General features: G+C 43.1%; 1 protein-coding gene across 1 annotated transcript in view; it reads right to left on the reverse strand.

Moving 5' to 3' along the window:
• Positions 1-15,115: 15,115 nt before the first annotated feature.
• The window catches only part of CHSY1 (chondroitin sulfate synthase 1), a 74,549-nt gene continuing 69,135 nt past the window's right edge, over positions 15,116-20,529 (reverse strand). The window contains exon 3 of the mRNA XM_061181823.1: positions 15,116-17,810. Within this exon, the coding sequence (XP_061037806.1) occupies positions 16,218-17,810 (1,593 nt within the window). The 3' untranslated portion in view covers positions 15,116-16,217. The remainder of the gene's footprint in view (positions 17,811-20,529) is intronic.

Here is a 20,529-nt window from a genome sequence, read left to right on the forward strand (position 1 = left end):
TGAATGATATCCCCTCCCCTAAAATTCATTTGATGGGAGTCCTAACCCCCAGTACCTCAGAAAGTGACCATATTTGGAAATGGGTCACTGCAGGTTTAAGTTAGGATGAGCTCATACTGGAGTAGCGTGGCCGCTAATCCAGTATGACCAATGTCCTTATAAAAGGGGAAATTTGGACACAGAGATACATACACAGAGGGAAGACCACATGAAGACACAGGGAGAAAGCTACCTACAAACCAAGGAGAGAGGCCTGGAACAGATCTTTCCCGCCTAGCCCTCAGAAGGAACTGACCCTTCTGATGCCTTGATCTTGCCTCCAGAGTTGTGAAACAATATACTTCTGTTGTTTAAACCACCCAGCCTATAGTATTTTGCTACAGCAGCCCTAGCATTAAATACAGAAAGGTGTAAAGTACAAAGGGAAAGCTGACTCTCACAAGCACCTCCCTTCCAATCCCCCTCCAGAGTAACCCCCATGGGTGGTGTGCTGGGGCCACAACGTTCTTAACTCCATTCACCAGATTTTGTACACCTGGGTTCTGCACATGAATTAGTTTCACCAGTGAGAGACATTCATGTGTAATTTGGAAAGTGGGATTGAGGGAGAAGCCAGCCTGTGGCTGCTCCTCCTGCTGCCGTGGGGCTGTGGCTGTCTGTGGCCCACATCAACATATCACAGCATCTCAAGATGTTTCACAGGTGTGAGAGGTGTGTATGGCAGTGGCAGCTGGGGCAGCAATGACCTCTGAATCAAAGCCACATGGTGTACCCTCCCACAAATCAGCCTCTGGCTCCCCTAGCCTTCCAACAGCACAGCAGGCACCTATTCCCCTCTATTAAATGCCTTTCCTGGAAATGCCTTGAGAGGCTCCCATTTCCCACAATGGATCCTGATAGATAGAAATTATTTGATGTCTTCTTATTCCAGACTTTTCTGCAGAGAATTTTATAACATTTATTGATGTCCTAATTAAAACTAGAAAATTAACATCTATTCGTTAAAACTTTGGAATTACTTAAGAGTATACAAGAGAAAAGAATCACTTTTAACATTTTTGAAGTCTTTTCATTCAATCTTTTCACTGTGAATATGTCCATTCCCCTCTAACCTGGGCATATAATGTGCATACAGTTTTGTAACTTGCTTTTTCTTTTTTTTTTTTTTTAATTTTAGCTATTGCATAAAAATGTTTCTAATACAGAAGACATTAACTCATTAGATGGGGCCAAAAATGAAACATGGATAAAGTTAAATATCATACAATTCACATAATATCTTACATTTTAATTTAAAAAAACAAAAACAAAAAAACCCAGTCTCTAAACAGCCAGTGAGGGCCATCTCCTCCAGGAAGCTGATTAAGTGAACTATAATTGTTTATTCTCCATGCAATGAACAAAACAATAAAAACAATTTTAAAAACTGAGTCCAATAAAACTCTTAAATACCACAGAATGGGGAGGGTGGAGGACGACTTCTTATCTCTAATTTCACACTACTAGAGAGGGGGCATCTTAAGGTTTTCAGGACCATACCTGGCATAGAGAAGAAATTAACTAAAAGTCACAAAGATAATAATCTCAGATTTTTATCAGATCGAAGGACCTAGTGAATATCATGGGGCCTTCCTCTTTTCACATTCTTCTATCTCCTAAGTCATCTGAAAGTGAACATGCCTTCTCAGAGTCAAAGGGAATAATAATTTTAAACACCAGATTTTATCACTGTATTCCTCCTTCCTCAGTGATGTAACTTGCTTTTTATTCTTATTAATATGTGGACAATTTCCCATGTTGCACAGTCGTCATCAGGAAGATGAGTTTTAATGGAAATATAGGGCCATTTTTTGTTTTAACTCACTTCTCTTGTGAGATAACTAGTAAATATAAAAGAGGCCATTAACATATACAGTTTAAATAGTAATTATAACATGAACACTCAGGTAAGGAAACAGAACATTTACTGTACCCCAGAAACCCTTCCCCTACCACTATCCTGACTTTATGATAATTTTTTCCCTGCTTTCTTAGTAGTAGTTTTACTGTTTTTGGATTCATCTCTAGACAACATTGTTTAGTTTGGCTGTTTTTTAATGGAAACTTACAATGTCTTCTGCTGGCTTCTTTTTTTGTCTGTAGATTCATCTATTGTTGCATGTAACAATAATTTGTTATTTTTCATTGCTATATAGTATTTCTTGTATAAATATATGCTTACCTTTATTTATTCATCCACTTATGTTGTTTGTGGACCTTTGGGTTGTTTCCAATGTTTTATTATGAACAATGCTATTAGGAACATACTTTTATATGAATCCTAGTGTTCATGCCATGCATTTCTGCTGGGTAAACACTCATGAGTGGAATTGCTCCTAAGACAAACTATATGTGGCATCAACCTGATTAGGTAATGACGAACTTGTTTCCAACGTGTCTACACCAGTACACATTTCCATCAACAGTGGATGAGTTCTCATTTCTCTACAACCTCAGCAACACTAGGGACCATCAGACTTTAACATTTTTACTAGTCAAGTGGTATGTGAGCGTATTTCATTGTGGTTTTAATTTTCATGCTCCTGATGACTAATAAAATTGAGTATCCTTTCATGTTGATTGGCCATTTTGATTTCCATCATTGTGGAATTCTTGTTGAGATCTTTTGCCTTTTGCCAAGACAGACAGTCTTTTCCTATGGGCCATCTCTCTTGTTCTTATTGGCGTATAGGAATGCTTTATATATTCTAAATATAAGTCCTTTGTCAGATGTATGTGCTGCAAATATTTTCTCCTGATCTATGGCTTGTCTTTTTGTTCCCTTTATACATTTTGATGTGCATGAATTTATTACTCTTTGCCTTTAAAGTTAGTACACTTTTGGGGTTTAATTTAAGAAACCCTTCCTGGACTTCCTTGGTGATGCAATGGTTAAGAATCCGCCTGCCAATGCAGGGGACACAGGTTCGGGCCCTGGTCCAGGAAGATCCCACGTGCCGCAGAACAACTAAGCCCGTGTGCCACAATTACTGAGCCTGTGCTCTAGAGCCCATGCACCACAACTACTGAAGCCCACATGCTGCAACTACTGAAGCCCGGGCACCTAGAGCCCACTCTCTGCAACAAAGAGAAGCCACCGCAATGAGAAGCCAGCACACCACAATGAAGTGTAGCCCCCACTTGCCACAACTAGAGAAAGCCCACACGCAGCAACGAAGACCCAACGCAGCCAAAAATTAAAATTAAAGTTAAAAAAATAATAATAAATAAAAAAGAAAGGTAATATAATTCTATGTAAAAAAAAAAAAAAGAAAAGAAAGAAACCCTTCCTAACCCCAAGATCAAGAAGGTATTCTATTACGTTCCTTTCTGAAAGTTGTATTGTCTTGTCTTTAACATTCAGGTCTTTAATCCACCTGTTTATTTATTTATTTATTGGTATAAGGTAGTGATCTAATTCTCCCCCACTTGTCCCAGCACCATTATTGAAAAGTCAATCCTCTCCCACGGATCTGTAACATTTGGTATCCACGTATGCACAGACCTGTTTTTGAACTCTCTAGTCTGTCCCATGGGTCTGTTTCTCTGCCTGCCCCAGCCTTTATTTAAGAGTCCCTTATTACAGAACTGTGTGGCAGAATCACCTTTTGAAAACAAATGTTTCTTCCACCCCACAACTTCCATGTTGTCCCCTCATTCACCCAGCTGGCCTATTTCTTATTTCCATTTCCTCAGGGATGATTGTTGTAGCAGAACACAGATAATAAATAGGCAAGTTCTTGACTTTTGAATTTCAAAAAGATACAGATAAGTCAGAGCTAGTATCTTACATAAGATGAGATAAAGATCCCTTGGATGAAGAGGAGGAGAAGCAAGGGGCAGAGAGGGCTTGGGGCAGGTTTTCTGTCTCTGGGCCATCTCTCTTGATGCCTCGGGTTATTGGAAATCTAAAAGCAGAAGGAACAGGTGCTCCCAACCTGAGTAGGATTGGGGATATTAACAAAACCCCAGATTTACCCTTGTGCCTGGCAGTGTTGGAGCAGCAAAGCAGAAGAGACCCAGAAGGTGACAAATGTTTCCTGAATGTCAAGGGACACTACTGAAACTGAGAAAGGGTGCCCCTGTAGAGAGGCTTTGCGATGGAGTAGGAGGAGATGAACGTAACCTGTGGGGCCCGTGGACAGAGTCCTACATCCAGGACACCTCAGCAGACACTCCTCTCTGCATACCAATGCTGAATGAAACAGTGAATCCTTGTTTCCAAGGGTGGGGTAAAGTGCTCAATACTTCATCATTAAGCATAATGCCAGCATTCAGGTTATTCTGTAAATGGCCTTTATCAGACTGAAGAAGTTCCCTCTATTCCTAGTTTGCTGAATTGATATCATGGATAAGTGTTGAATTTTATCAAGTACTTTTTCGGCATATATGAGATGATTATATGATTTTCTACTTTTTCTGTAATATGATCAATTCTAGTGACTGATCTTTGAACGCTGTAACAGCCCTACATTCCCTACACAACCACCACACGTTGCTAGACTCAGTTTGCTAATAAATATTTTGTAAAGGATCTTTGTGTTGATAAGAGATATTGGTCTTTTCCCATGATATCTTTGTCAGGTTTTGTACTGGGGTTATGCTGGCCTTAAAAATGAAATTGAGATGTGTTCCCTCCTCCTCCATTTCATAACAGAGTTTCTATGAAATTGATATCATTTCTTCATTAAATATTGATATAATTAACCAGTGAAGCCATCTGGGCCTGGAGTTTTTTTCTCTGGCCAGGTTTTTCTTTACAAATTTAATTTTTTATTATATGTAGGGCTATTCAGATTATCTGTTTCACCTTGCATCAATTTTGTTAAGTCGTGTTTTTAAATGTCCCCATTTCACCTTTGTTATTGAAGTCATTGGCATACAGTTATCTTACTACTCTTTAAATAGCTTCAAGATCTGTAGTGATATCCTCTTTTTTAATTCTGATATTCGTAATTTGTGTTTTGTCTTTTATTCCCCTTGATCAATCTTTGCAGGGTTTTGCTAATTTCTTTCATCTTTAAGCAAAAAAAAAAAAAAAAAAGACTTTTTGAACTTTTCAATATGCCATTAAGTCCATCTAGTGAATTCTTCATTTCAGATACTGTATTTTTCAGAATACAAATGCAGTCCTCTTTATTATTTTCTATTTCTCCTAAAGATTCCCCAGATAGTCACTTCTTGGCTATTTTATAATAGCTATTTCAAATACCTTGCCTGAAAATTTGAACTCCTGACTCATCTCAAGATCTGTTTCTATTGCCTGAATTTTCTCTTGACTATAGGTCAATTTCCCTGTATCTTCACATGTCTACTAATCAAAAATTACTAGTCTGGTGTGGCAGCCAATCACAGATCTTGACAAGAAGCCCCCATGTAAGTGCTAGAATTTAACAGGGCATAGTGCAAAGAGGGTCCAGGATCAGAATGGGGAGCCAGAAGTAAAACTCTGCTCAAAGCACTAAGAAAGGCTTGGCTGAGGAGGAAATTCTGGATATCTGTTTTACAAACTCTGGATTCTGTTATCTTCCTCTGAAAGGTGTTGATTTTTGTGAAATTTCTGTCTGTTAAATTCCTGGCTGATCATCTCGATTTTATGGAGTCTTGTTTTTCACACTTATTAGAAGAAGTCTGTTTGGATTTTGCCATTGGTTTTAGGATAAATCTGAGACATAGTCTTTTCTCCTAATATGTAGCCCATTTGGAGTTTCAATGGACATCCCAAGGTGTTTGGAAAGCTCCTCTAACCTAGTAGTATTCTAAACTCCAAACTCTGACTTCCCTGCAATGGGAAGCAGCTGAAATTTTGGACTAGCTTTTTCAGTTATTTCTTTCCACTATGTTCCTATGAGTCTCCCACATGCAACCACAGTTCAGGAGTAACTGAAGTAGGAAGGGAGTCGATATGCAGATTTTGAAGTTCCCCCCTCCGTGTCTCCCTGCTTCCTAGGATTTCCCTTTTTCATTTCCAGCTCAGCTCTAAACTCCATCCTCAGATGCCTCAAGCCAATAATAATGGAACTTTCGTAGTCCTAATCCCCCAGTGCTCTGTGGCCTGGAGAGTGGCCTCCAGGAAAGAGCTAGGTAACTAATATGCATGATTATAATAATATGCAGTTCTCTTTTTCAAGGGTCAAATCTCCCCAAGCATCTGCCTGATTTTGGTCACTCTCCAGTGTTTCAAATAATTTTTTTCTTTTTTTCTTTTGGTGGTTTTTTTTTTGCTACTTTGTCCATTAAAGTTTATTGTCGCTATCTGTGGGAGGGTTAGTCTGATACAGGATACTCCACTGTTACAGGAACTAAAACTCTTCTCAATACTGTGTGTTTTTAAAAAAAGTTTTTACTGCATCTATATTGAATTGCATGTTTTGGAATCTTAAAAAAATATTCCGCCTTTTAAAAAGGCAGAAAATTTTTAAATGATAGTATTTATGAGTTCTGCCATTCTCCTCTGGCTATGAAAACATCCCGTTCAGTGGGCTCCCATTTTCTGGTAATCTGTGAGCGTTTTAAAATTGAGCACCTAAATCTCCCTGACAAGTAGATGTACCGTTTCCCCCCCACCCCGCCCCAACATGAATTTTGGAAAAAGGCTGATCTGGTGTGAATTTTGGATTTGCCATTTATTAGCTCTGTGACCTTAACCATGTCACCTAAGCTCTCTGAGCTTCCATTCCTCCCCTGTAAACTGAGGTCAAGCATACTGATCCCACAGGGATTAAGTAAATGAAGTAACTTATATAAAGTGCCTGGCACTTAGTAACTATTCCATAAATGTTAGTTTCATGATTCTAGAGAGAAAGCATTTCATGTCTCTGAAGTAAGATTCTTGTTCTTACACAGAAAACTATTTGATTATTTTCAACTTAAAACTGGATGTCCCAGTCTGTCTGTATAGAAATATTTTATCTTAGTTGTTATTTTCCCTTGGCAAATAACCCACCAAGACCCTAGAATAGAAGTAAAGAGAAACTAACATTGGCTGCACACCATGACCTGCCAGGCCTCTGGTGGGTGACAAAGGTGAGTGAGCCTTAGTCAGGGCCAGTCTGGTGTAGTGGCCAGGGACCCAGCAAATGAAGGCAAGAAACCTCCAGTGCGGAGCTGAAACTTACAAGGGCGAGTGGAAAGGGGCCTGGTTGGGGTGAGGAGGCTTGACAAAACTCCATCTAAGTGCCCAGGAAGGTCGGAGTGAAGGGGTAATATGCCATAGAATCTGCATGTTTGCTCAGGGAGAGAGGAGGTGGGCATTCCAAGGCCAGGATGCTATGTGGACCAAAGCTTGGAGTTTTAAGAGAGATTTCCTGTCTCTTAGTGGGGAGGTGTGGTGATGGGGGCAGAGGTTAGAGCTCAGAGTCTGGAAAAGGCAGGTGGAGGTAGGGCCAAGCAGAGTCTTAGGGCAGTCAGGCCACGACTTCTGGGCTTGAATGGTGTCCTGTCCAAGCAGAAGAGTCCAGATAAGGTTTGCTTCTTTAGGAAGAAGAGTGTGAAGACCCAGAAGAGGCTGACCTGCAGGAGCAGGAAATGGGCAGGATATTTCCTGTACATCAGCTTTGTGGGGAGATGCTGGGGTGGGAGGAGGGGCCATCCTGGTGACTGCATCCAGGAGGGGTTTGAGAGATTTTATGACTCACTGGATATGAGTCTGGAAGGAGTCTTGAGCAACTGAGATGTCTAGGTGGGGAGGTGGTGTGGGGGTGACACATTAACTGAAACAGTGACAGGAGGCACACCAGGTCCTATGAATTCTCTCATCAGTCTTGGGAGGTAATCATAACTGTGCCCACTTCAGGGGAGGAAGTCGAGCTCTGCTGCAGGTAACTCATCCGAGGTCATACAGCTGGACTGGCACAGGGCCTGTCCCATCGTCTGTGGAGTTGATCCAAACTAGTGCAAACCAGTGCTGTGCTGGTAAATCCAATCCCCCCCCCCCCAAAAAAAAGCCTGATTTGAAGCATTTGCCATTTCCTGTGGTGTAAATATTCCTCCCACCTCGGCCAATTTCGGGCCACCAGCGTGATGTCACTGAACATGGAGTTTGGAAGGGCTGTGCACAAGCCATCGTGAGTGGGTACTAGCCAGTACTAACTGGTACTAGCCAGCTCACCACTGACACAACCCAGGTCTGCCTGGTACTTGAGGCCCCTTCTCCCTCCACAGTGACAAACCAAACACCTCACAGCTAACTCAGATCTTTGTATTTTCAGTCACTGTCCTTCACCCCGACCTCTCCTGGGTTTATCTCCCCACAGATTGGTGTAGCGAATGGGTTATAGGGAAATACCTATCACTGAGCTAGGTCACTCTCCCCCATTCTGTGCCCAGCCTCCCGGCCCTGCGGTTTCAGGATGTCCAGCGTAGTGAATTCTCCTGGAGTTGTATTCCAGCGGCAAATCTCACACAGGGCCTTTCTGCTGAGTGCACGCAGGAAGCATTCCAGCTGGCACACGGCTTGTGTCTGGAGGACATGGAGGAGCCAGGCAGCACTCCTGGACCAGCAGGATCGGATATCTGATCACCATTCAGAACTCAACAGAGCGGTTTCCTGTCCCAAGTAGGAATGGTGCTTCTGGTGTCACAATCTGAAAGTGGATTCAATTTGCACAGCAACTGTCTTCAGAGTTGACAACGCTACATCCTCATGGACAATTCACTTTAAAAGAATCTGCAGCATTTTAGTACCAAACCTATGAAGATCCTCTCGTGTCACATTTTCTCTCCAATCTTGTTGTTTGTGGATATTTTCCTTCTAACTTGGGACTGACTGCTATGCAGGCCGAAGAAAGGAAAACACGCCAAGCAAGGAATTAGGGCAAGTGGAACCCCACTGACTGTGCACGTCTGTGGGTGAAGAAGGGATGGGGATTTAGGTGAAACAACGTGATTCTGTGATGGACTCATCTCCCAAAGCAACTTGGGGACAGCAGGCTGTTGCAGTAGCCACTCTGAGGTAAAGGGCAGTGTCAAGCCCTCAGCCGGGAGGTGAAGGTAATGGCACTGCAAGGCCTGAGCTAACGGGAGGTCCCCAGGGGGTGAAGTGGTGTCACGTGTCCTCCCAGCTTGGGGGACACCTGGCAGCCAAGCCCCAGGCCCTGGGCAGGCACAGTGGCCAGGCCGCCCCCTGACTCCCTGCAGAACCGCGGGCCCCTGGCTGGGGCTGGACAGGGCTTCCTATCCCTCTGAGCTGGCCAGCACAAACGTCACATCCTCCCGGGTACACGGCTCATGGGGGACTGCTGACAATCCGCCTCAGAGAGACTGGGCCTGGTGAGCTTTTGCTGGAAGGCACGTCATTTGGAAGAAGGAAAGGCCCATGCCCAAATCTAATTTTAAAAGCCTGTGAATCATAACCCAAACTGCTCATTACCCAGGGACTGCGTGGTGACTGACTTGGACCTTCAGCTCCAGCACAGAAGTCGGGAAGGCACCCGTTAACCATGGTTCTCCTGATCCCAAGACTCTCTCAGAGACCTCCAGCTCATCAAGGCCCAACAGGGGTCTCTAGATGCCCTTTTCTAGCACAAGACGCCCTGTATCTTCCCGTCACAGCTGCTCCTGTTGAAAAAGGATCATTCCCAGAGGCCCCAAAGCCCCACGCTCCAAATACTGCTTTGAAATCTAGTCATGGGCTTTAGCTCCCAGGTAGCGCAGAAGCCAAGTAACAGTAAATTGTAATTAATATATATTTTACATGATATTATCTAAGATATATAATGAAACCTCAAAACCTGCCTACAACATAGGTAAGGGGTCAGTGGTTTCATCTTTGAAGACTGAAACTAATTCCCATTTGTGTTCAAATGTACACTTTTCTCTCTGGAAAATGCACTCGCTTCTGGTTGCATGGAGCCTGGTGTCTCTGGGCATGTCCACACCCTCCCAGACATCCACCACCTCTCAAAGTCTGGGAAGCGCCCCTCTTATCTTGAGCTGCCACTTCCGTACCTCGCCCTGTGCTTTGATCTCCTGGGACAAATATCTGTGACCTGGGAGTGGAGAAATGTACCTCGTTCCCAAACAGGCCATCTGTCTGCAACTTGCCTCTCCTCAACCCTTGAGTCATCAGTAAATCTTTCTGCCTTTTTTCTCACTTTGCAGTGACTCAAGTTTTGCAGCAACAGAGTTGGGTTTGTGGTTTCCGTTTCCACAGGATGATGTAACCAAGACACTGGGTGCAATATTCCCATAGTATTTCTTGAAGGTCATTTAGTTGTTCAGGTTTATTTTTAAAAGGTTTTATTAGAATGGCTAGTAGGTACAAAATGCCAACGTTGACCGAGTAAAATACCAAATGACAACGTTAGGTCAGAAACGGCCAAACACTAAGGTCCCTAGAAGTGGATGACCTACTTCTGGAAATCTATCCAATGATCCAAAGTATGAAGAGGGCTTTGTGCAAAAGACTTCATCTGTGCTGTTATCCAAGATGGAACAGGACACTCAAGGTGGCCAACAGCAGAGAAATTCTCAACTCTAAGAGACACAAGGGCCTTTAAAGACAATTTTAGAGAATTAATGTATTTTAAGTGGGGGAGGGGCAGCAAGATGCCAAATTGTATGTACGCGTACATCAAACTATAAAGACGTTACAAAAACCCCAGAGGAAGTTACCGAAGTGGGAACAGGGTGGTGCAAGAGGAAGGTACTGTAGGTCATTCCTTTTCCTTCTCTACTTCCCAATAAATCTATGTTTGCATTGTGATGACAATATTATTTACAATGGAAGAGACATGCTTCATCTAAAAATCCAAAGTGTTTCCTTCACAACACGAATGTGATCACTTGAACGTGCAGTTTTAGAAACAGTACATTTCTATTTTGCATTTTGAGCACATGAATGAGATCTCTCCTTTAGTTATGTAACAGGAAGTGTTTGCCCAAAGAAAGACCTAAACTTAATTCAGAATTAATAAATTTGAAGGTCATTCTGAGGTTTGACTAGAAGTGCTTTCTTTTCTGCAATGGGAATGTGTACTGAACTAGGCATGTGGGGGGCTGGGGCCTGACATGGGGTGATGGGTTGAGGCAAATGAGTAAAAGGAAAGAGGAGGTGGCAGCCCAGAGGCATCACTGACTTAACTGTGGTAGACTGCTTAATGGAGAGAAATTCAATATAGATGCATCAGCTTTGTTTAAGCAGATTCCAGATATGGCCTGATTTGCACTATTAAAAGAGTTAATCAACTTATTATATTTTCTCATTAGAAATCAGCCAGGCATAACGGATAACTCTTACCATTTTAAAGGAAATGTAGTTAGAATATTCATAAAGGAAAAAATTTTGTTTTTGTCTACAATAGTAAAAAAAGAAGACCCTCATAACTGGAATATAATGAATGGTAAATTGAATGCATTAAAAAAATATCTGACAACAGGGCCTTAAGTGGTTGAACTGCACTGATGACAAGCCAGCCCCAAATCTGGTTGGTCCTGTGGTTTCCTGTGAACATCTTACACCCATCTCCTCTTCCACACATACATCCCTGTAGAAAAAACAAACAAAACCCTGAAGCATAGCAACACTAACATGAGTTTTTGGTTTTTTCCTACTGAAAGTCACACAAAATGAGTTGCTGTTATTTGATCCATTGCGTTGTAACATTTACATTTTCATTGTATTTATAACAAGTAAGACTAAGCAGATTTGGTGTGAGCTGCCTTTTCCTTCAAGCAGAACAGGGACAACCTTCGAGGGCTTGGAAAGCACAGTGGGACCCATCGAGGCAGGTACAGCCATGTACAGCCACTTCAACAGACAGATCCCTCGCTGGCCCCCAGTCACTGTGGCAATAAGCTCCTTTGCAGCTGAGATTACATGCAGTAATGCAGCCTAACCCCCCCCAGGGAGGGCTGGCACCTGCTTCCTTCCATGACAAGGAAGCACAAGGGGAGACCTTGGAAGTCTGGGGCCAGGGCGTAGCCCCTCAGCCACCGGCAAGCCGTCCAGTGGGTAGGCAGCCCCAAAGGTGTGTCATCTTCCTGGAGAACAGGAAGTTTCTGTAAGGCAAGAAAAGCTTCTGTAAATCCACTGTTCTCTTAACCTGACCACTATCCTTGGGAGGTGGTGTGCAGACTGTGGCTCAACTGGCACCCCACGGCACATATCCTACCCCATGGACACACTGAGTAGTGAACAGAGATGACTGCAGATAACACCTGAACCTCCAGGTGACCCTTCAAAGCCCAAGAATTGAGGCAAAAAGTGACTGACTGTCACTTAGCCTGGTCACACATCATGATAAATGGTGTGAGCATTAGGGGGTGAAGGTGTGTGTTAGCCATGCCCCTGAGTCTGCTGTCTGTACAGCAAGTTCCTCTTTGCTCCAGCTGTATCAGGCCGAGGCTGGGCTTTGTGAAATAGGTGTGGTCAGAGAGCTGGGCAGGAAGGAGGCGAGGACAGACTCGCCTGTGGAGATCAAGAATCTGACTGGCTGAACTGATGGTGTTTGGGGCAGTGGGACAAAGACCAGCTGGGAGGGTCAGAGCTCCTTCTGTGTCTGGGCTCGGGAAGGGCCCCGCCGAGAGTTCACCAGCACCACCCAGCCCTTCTGCTCTCAGACTCTGAAACGGATGGCAACGCCCTCACACCAAGAGGACCATCACATGACCTACATTGTGTGACACGTGGCCTGTCTCCAACCATCAAAGTCCCACACGCTCAGGTCTGTGTGTGTGTTCTCACGCTGGCCCAGAGTTAAGTGTTCAGAAAGCGATGCCACCTTCAAGAAGTGAGGTGCCTGCGCTGTCTGCCCTGCGAGACAAGGCTCTCCAGCCTCCACTTGGGCAGGGCTCCCACACATGCAACCACAATGCCTAGGAAGCCCACCCGGCCTGCTCTCAGAACACAAGTCCATAAGCCTGTCCTGTGGCAACAAAGGCTGGCACAGATCCATGTGCCCAAGCAAGCACGTACCCCCTCATCTGTGTAAATGAATTTTTAAAATGCTACTGATGCTAGCCTATATACAATTCATCCCACCTTCCACACCAGAACCCCACAAACCTGGTGGTTCTCTGCAGGAAGGGCCTGAGGGCTGGATGGTTGGAGGAAGGAGAGGCCATTCACACCTTTGTGCATTGTGATTCCCACCCCCCTTCACCACCTTCACATATTATCCTTAATTTCTAATTATTAACAGGAGTTATCTGGCTTGGGGGTTATGGGCCATTTCGTTTTCTTAATACTTTTCTGTAAAGTAATGAAAGCTAAGAGAAAGTCTAAAGTAACAAACGAAGCAAAGAGGTCTAACCAGAAAGCGTTCCAAGTTTAAGGGAAGAAGGAATAATCTTAAGTCAGGAGTGTGGGGGCCACAGGGTCACAGGCCATGCAGTTCCCGGTGGGAGCAGTGGGCAGGCAGGACGGAGGGCATTCTGCTGGGAGGAGCACATGGCGGGGAACGGAGCACTGATGGAGGGGCTGGGGTAGCGTGAGGCACTGCCGGCCGTTCCAGACACGAGGGCCCAGCATGCTGGATCACCACCCAGAAAAGAGACCCAGGCCTGCAGTCCAATGAGACTGTCCACTTGTGTCACATCCACACTGGAAGGGTCTGAAATGACACCAGGGTGGACCATGGGGGAGTTTCAATGGGCTCCTGGAAGATGAGTCCAGGTGGCCAGTGGAGTGAGGTGGTGAGAGAGCTCCAGACAGAGGGAAAGCACAGGCAGGAGAGAGACTGATGTCCTCACAAACGAAGAGCCCAGTTCTGCTGGTAGCGGTACCCTGAAGGGTGTCCTACAGAATCCACTCTCTGGGCAGCAGAAGGGCACCAGAGCTGCTGATTTGGAGGGGTGCTTTAGGAAGAGGGAGTGGCCAGGTGGAGAATGAGCCCACAGGCCAGTGGGCACAGAATCCAGGCATGGCACTACCAGGGGAGAGGGCCAGAGTGAAGGGGTCCAACGGCATTTCTGGAGATGGAGTCTTGATGAAGGGAGGTCGGCACCTCCATCAGCATTAACAGTGATGTCAGGGAAAAGGAAGAGATGTGGGCAAGAGTGGGATTAGGGAAGGAAATGGCCAGTGTTAACAAAGTGTCACCAGGACATCTGATGGACACTGAAGCTCAATAAAGTAATTGCTCACACCCTGTCCTACAGTTCCTTATTATGGTAAAGAGAGACAATTTAAGTGACTTTGTCATCAAGACGTATATTATGTTCTTCCTTACTGAGGAATAAAAATGTCTTTGTTCTTTTCCAAGGACACTAAACACTCCCACAAAGCAAATGGCAATTAAGATGAATGACAGCAATTCGTACTGTGAGCACAGTGTCATTATATTGGATCTTCACTGTCATTACATGGTAAATACCTGTCCTGGGAGTGTAATTCGCATCCACAAAGCTTGCTACCTTGGCATTAAGATCTTACTTTTTTGATTCTTGGATTATATGCCAACTGTAGGCAATTTATCCTGTAGCTAGATCCATCCTAAAACCCTAAGCACATTCGTGCACACAGGATCACGTGGGCACTTGTTAAAATGCAGATTTTAACTGGCCTGGCAGGTGCACTAAGGGGGCCTGGAAGGTACATTTGTACCAAGAAGCCAGATGGGGCTTGGACCTGGTTTGAAGACCTTTGTTCTATAAAACACAAGATTCAGCAAGTTCTTTAAGAGGAACCAACCAAAGATGACAAGTACATTCTAAGGAAAAAATAGAGGAAGAGGCACTTGAAAGTTTCATTTCATTCCCGAACTGCATACAAATATTCCCCTCAAATAACTTGAAAAACCTTACGAATCAGTGTTTAAGTTTTTTACTCTCCAAATGTAATACAATTCTTCAGCTAAAACAGGAGTAATGAGACAAAATGGTTCTGAAAAATACAATAGAAAAATACTGTCCACTGGTTTATTTTTCCAAATGAGCAATAGGCTATTTACAAATAAGCAGATCTCCAATGATGTATATTAAAATGGCAAATCTATTACTGTTTGAAATCTAAATGAAAAAAAAATTTAAGGCACGTTTGTTCTGTGAATTTAAAACAAACTTTCTGGTTTAATGACAGATTCATTTCACTTTTGTCCCCAAAACACGTGAGCACCAAGATTATCAAAGAACACTTAATATTTAGTAAAACAGTAAGGAATGTAAAAATTAAGGAGGGGGAAAAGAGTTTTCAAAAGGAAATCTTTGGAGATCAGTTTACTGCAAATAAAATATACTAAACATTCCTAATACACATAAATACTAATAACTAACAGGTACTTGGGAAATGGCAGAGTTCTAAACAATGGATATTAAATAAATTAAAGGTATTTCAGATACAAAGGATAAAACAAAACAGTAATTAAAGAATGAGACACCCATCTCCATCAACATAACACGGACAGGATGAAGTGAACAAAATCAGATACATTTCCCCCCAATGCTTTCATTAGGGTTGGGGTTTTTTGTTTGTTTTTGTCTTTGTCTTTTAGTTTGCATACATTAGATTTATGACAATAATTATTATTTGCCATTCTAAATATTAATATTTTACCCTTTAAAAAGAAGGGTCTAGAGAAGAGAAAATGCCAGACCCTTCTTGAAATGTAATGCCAGGTCCATTAGGCCACACTAATTACAACAAGAACAGCCATCTATCTTTTACTGTGCTTTCCCTGCTCCCCTTGCTTTGAAAAACCTTCAAAAATGAGACAAGATTGGGGGAAACAATCACCTTTGGAAAGCTCTCTTGAAGATGATGATACAGCTACTATCACATTTCCTTATTTGACAACTGCAACATAAAATGGCTTAAAAAAATTGCTGTAAAAAAAAGACAAAAGGTAGAATCTGTGCAAAGTTAACAGTTACAACAAAACATTTACCAGAGTTACAGTGTTTTGTTACAATAATACTTTGCAGGAACGTTCATGTTTTCTGCCATAGGACTATAGCAAAGAGGTCTGAAAAAGAAATATTAAAAAAAAGAAAGTTTTGTTCATCACGTACATTTCAAGTCATAATTTAGCAGGTCTGCTACATAATGTTCAGCAAGAAAATGTGTTCAAAAGGCAAACATGATCGCATTTATGTTCAAAAAACTCAATCTTCAAGGAGTCCTTTGTAAGAAAATCATGTGTAAAATATATCCTTGTATGGACTTCAAAAACTGATCATACAAAAAAATTTTGAAAAATAAATTAGGTAATTAAAAATGTCTTTTCCAGCAAAGCTGGACATTAGGCTGTCCTCACTGAACCATTATTATTGCTGCTTTTACTGTAATTTGGGTCATTTTTTTCTAGCCACATTTCAGCCAACTGCTGTGTGGACCCATATGTTGATGCTTTGGACCCCAAGCACATTTTGTACTGTTTGGGATCAAGGTTGGGATCACAAAAGACAGGATGGTGGACGTGGACTACTCCTACTTCTTGGCTCCTAAATGTCTTCAAACCTGCCTGGACAACCTTGTTGAAAAGGTCGACATCCTCGAGCCCCCAGCCTTGGATAGAAACATCAAAGCCACCTACTTGGACGAGATCTCCCTTATAAATACAAGTAATGCCAAACCCATAGTTTCTCCAGAAGCCAGTTTTTTGAGTAAAGGCAAAATGGTTGTCACTGGGAACCTTCCCACTATAAACAATCTTAGGATCGTACTGGCTAAAGATGATGGGAAAATATATTTGTTGGCCCAGAACTGTATTTGCTCGACATCGCTGAAGAAATTCTGTAGTAAATACAAGGTCAACATCACAGAAGAAGAGCAAAGATTCATTATTAAATTGGGAAGATCCCACTTCTAGGGCCAGAGCTCTTGAAAATTCTCCAGACACGGGCAAAATCTGCATGTCAGCTTTCGGGTACTTAATGCGGTAATCTCTCATGAGTTCAACTTGCTTGGCCTTGTCGGGGTTGGAGTCAGAATTGAAGAGTAGAACAACGAGCCTGACATTCTGATTCGGAATGAGACACGTCTTCTCAAAGTTCCCCATGAATCTCACAAACATGTCAAAACGTCCAGACAAAGGAATCAATATATTGATCTTTTTCTCTTTGGGTTCTTTGTGCTCATCCTTGGACCCAGGGAGCTGAAAGGGAACAAGCTTCTTCAGGGAATTCGAGAGAAAGGACAAGGATCCGGATTCTTGATTGATTTTTTTGGCCAGTTCCTTTGCATCCAGCTCCTCATGTTCCACAAACTGGATCTTGCTGAAGGTCTGCTGTAAATACGCATGCCTCCGCACAGGCACCGTCATTTTCTTTCCTTTGTGTTTTTTGTACAGAAGCAGCAGGTCCAGAATGTACTCGGCCCCGTACATGGGATTCACTCGGCGATAGCCGTACTGTACCTCCTTAAAATCAATAATGCGCCCTCTGGTCTTGGCGTTGGCATTGATCATTTCCATGACCTGCATGACAATATCATCCAAGGCCTCCCTCTGCGCGGAGTCCATCCCTCTTCGAGGGGGCTGGCTGTCAGCAGCCGAATACAAATATTTCCCAGTTAGAAACTCCCACTCCAGAATCTCCTCTCGCTGGCGGGGCTGAAACCTCATGAAGGAAGGAGGAATTCCCAGCTGGAGGTCTTCTTTATGAATCTCGGTGTTGCTATATTTGCTCATCAGGACAATCTCTCGGTGCAGCTGGATGGTGCGGTGTCGAAGCTCAGCAATCTTGCGGCTGAGCATGTAGCTGTGGAGCCTGTACTGGTAGGGTGGGTTTTTGTTAGGGTGCAGTGTGATGGCTCGGTGAATTTTACTGTTATGGAGATCTCTAATGTACCCCTTCTTGTTCTGTTCATAATTCTCATAAAAAAGCTGCTGCATCTGTTAAGAAACAAAAAAAAGATTGCTATTAGTATTACATGACTGAGTGTCCCTCTATTCCTATATTTCCTTATAGACCTGCATACTCTAAAAAAAAAAAAAAAATCTAAATATTAGAAATCTTTCTAAATGAGTCAGAGCATATCTAAGGTCCTAGGTAAAGCCCGATCTACAGCAGTCCAATGAGAGCAGAAGAATTATAAACCACTTAAAGAAACAAGACCTCATCAATAACCAGAGTTAGCCAATACAATTCTGTAGGCAAACAGAATTATGAAAAGGTTTTCCCATGAAGTAGAAGTGTAATCCTGAGCTCAGAGCACACCAACTCAGCATACCTGGAAGAGAATGCCACTGCTGGTCCCCACCAAGCCGGTGAAGGGGACCTAAGAGCCAAGGTCCCCTCCCTGAAGACTGGCACCCAAAAGTAGCTGCCATCTGAACAGGAATAAACTGCATCAGTGGAGTGAAAAGGAGAACTCCAGGAGGATGACCTGAGCACAGGATTAATGCTGCTTCCAGGGAGCTGAACAGAAGGAAAGCCATCCAGCCACATGCAGGAAGAGGCCTGCCACTGGGAAGGGCATGCTGTAGGTAAAACCAAGGGTCTGCGAGGTTACTGGGAGCACATTTGGAGAATCCTTTAAACATCTCTGTGTTCCTGTGCAGGCAGGAACGGGCCTGCTTGCTAAGCGCCAAGTCTCGACCACCAGCAGAGCCAGCGCGTGGGGGCTCAGAGTGTGGAGCTGAAGGGCAGGAAAGGCAAGGGGACTCATTATCCCACCCCACTCTCCCTCTGTTCTAGGACACTGACTGGGAGAAACAAAAGTTTGAGGTCCATCAGCCAAAACTGGGTCTGTTCCCTCAAGCTAGATAGGGAATATACTTAATTCTCCAGTACATTCAAGCAACAGGATGATGAGCTCTACAAAGCCTTCTAGAGTAAAGAATAAAAATTTGCAAAAAAAGTTTAGTAAAAATAACACTTGTGGGAATTCCCTGGCAGTCCAGTGGTTGGGACTTTGCCTTCCAATGCAGGGGGTGCAGGTTCGATCCCTGGTAGGGGAGCTGGGATCCCACATGCCTAGCTGCCAAAAACCCAAAACACAAAACAGAAGCAATACTGTAACAAATTCAATAAAGACTTTAAAAATGGTCCATGTCAAAAAAAATCTCAAAAAAAAAACAAACATTTGCGGTCGGTATCTGATAAACTAGTCCTATTTTATTTGTGGCTCAACTTTGTTTTTTTTGTTCATATTATTAAATACTAACTCTTGATAAGGGTGCATGGATTTGAATCAAGTAGGCCTTTGGACAGTCGTATTTTTGACTTTTTTTTCCCTTGAGCCACTAAAGTTATAATAATAGAAAAATACAGATTAGCATTTTTACACTCCATTTTCTTTTTCTATACAATTACTACAAGCTACCAATAAATGAAGCCAATAAGAGCAAAAAGAAGGGAAATGCTTCCGAAGAATGGCTTAAAAGAAAAAAAAAGAGCACACAAGTAATGCTGCCGGTGCTGAGCAGGGGCTGCATGTGCACCCACTCACTCACTCAATTCCCTGGAGCCGTGAGTCTGCTGAACGCTGACCACCTGTGTTTTGTCCTCAGAGGAGCAACTAGCCTGGAACGGCAACACCTCCTCGCAAGTGCCCTCACGATTTCCGACTTTGCTTTGCACATCATCTACAATCAACAAACGAGGTATGTGCATACACGGAATTATCCGCTGAAATGATTTCCAAACGTTACAATTACTTAGATAAGACAGTCAAGTGAAAAAAAAAAGAAAGAAAAGGAAAGGAAAGGAAGCAGAGTGTCTCTAACCTTGGAGAGAGCACCACCTTTCTCAAGTGTGCAGCGGGCACCCCCACACGTGTGCAAGTGTCCGCTCACTGTTCCTCTCAGCACAAGCGGCACTTAGTTACTCAAATTCTCGACTTAATACATGGACCAAAAAAAAACAGTTTGGGATTTGCTGAGAGAGGGCTTGAAGCAACTGATGCCCGAACTCCTCCAACCCTGGATAGACAGGCCACAGAATGATGACCAAGAAAAATGACAAGGTAATCAAATCGTAAGGACCATAAGAATTTATCTTTCTTTTAATTTCACTCCTCAGATGGGTCACAACAAAAGAGGTTTAATGAAAATCCTATCGAAAGTGTTTTCACTGTTCATTTTCTAGCTGGGCTGATTCCTGGGTACAAACTGCATGGCTGCAAGGTGACAAGTGAGTGTCATCTGAGGATTCAAAACCATGAAGAAACACTGAGGAAAATTCTTTGCAGGTGCTAAAACAAATGCTGTCATTTCCTTCCTCTGACCCTTACCCCTGTATGCCCCAACAACTTGAGGCCATTTTTCCAGTTTTAACAACGTTAGCCTTTACAACATGCATCAAATAGCTGGGCAAGCCACCTGACTCCATGACTCCACCTGAGGACACCACTGTGTGAGGAGAGCCACTCAAAGGATGGCAACATGCCCACCACAGCAAAGAACTCAGCAACAACCCAATGCTCCATGGTCGGGGACTACTACAGTCACTACCATAAGCTATATGATGGAAGGCTTCCTAACAATTTTGGCAGAGATTTTAAATATTTGTTATAATTACATATTACTTCCATTTTGTCTGCTTATAATTTCAAAATTTTTAACAATGAGCATGAAAAACAATGACTTTTTTTGAAAGGTCCCTTTATGT

This window comes from Eubalaena glacialis, chromosome 2 (assembly GCF_028564815.1).
Source record: "Eubalaena glacialis isolate mEubGla1 chromosome 2, mEubGla1.1.hap2.+ XY, whole genome shotgun sequence".
In the NCBI taxonomy this organism is placed as follows: Eukaryota; Metazoa; Chordata; class Mammalia; order Artiodactyla; family Balaenidae; genus Eubalaena; species Eubalaena glacialis.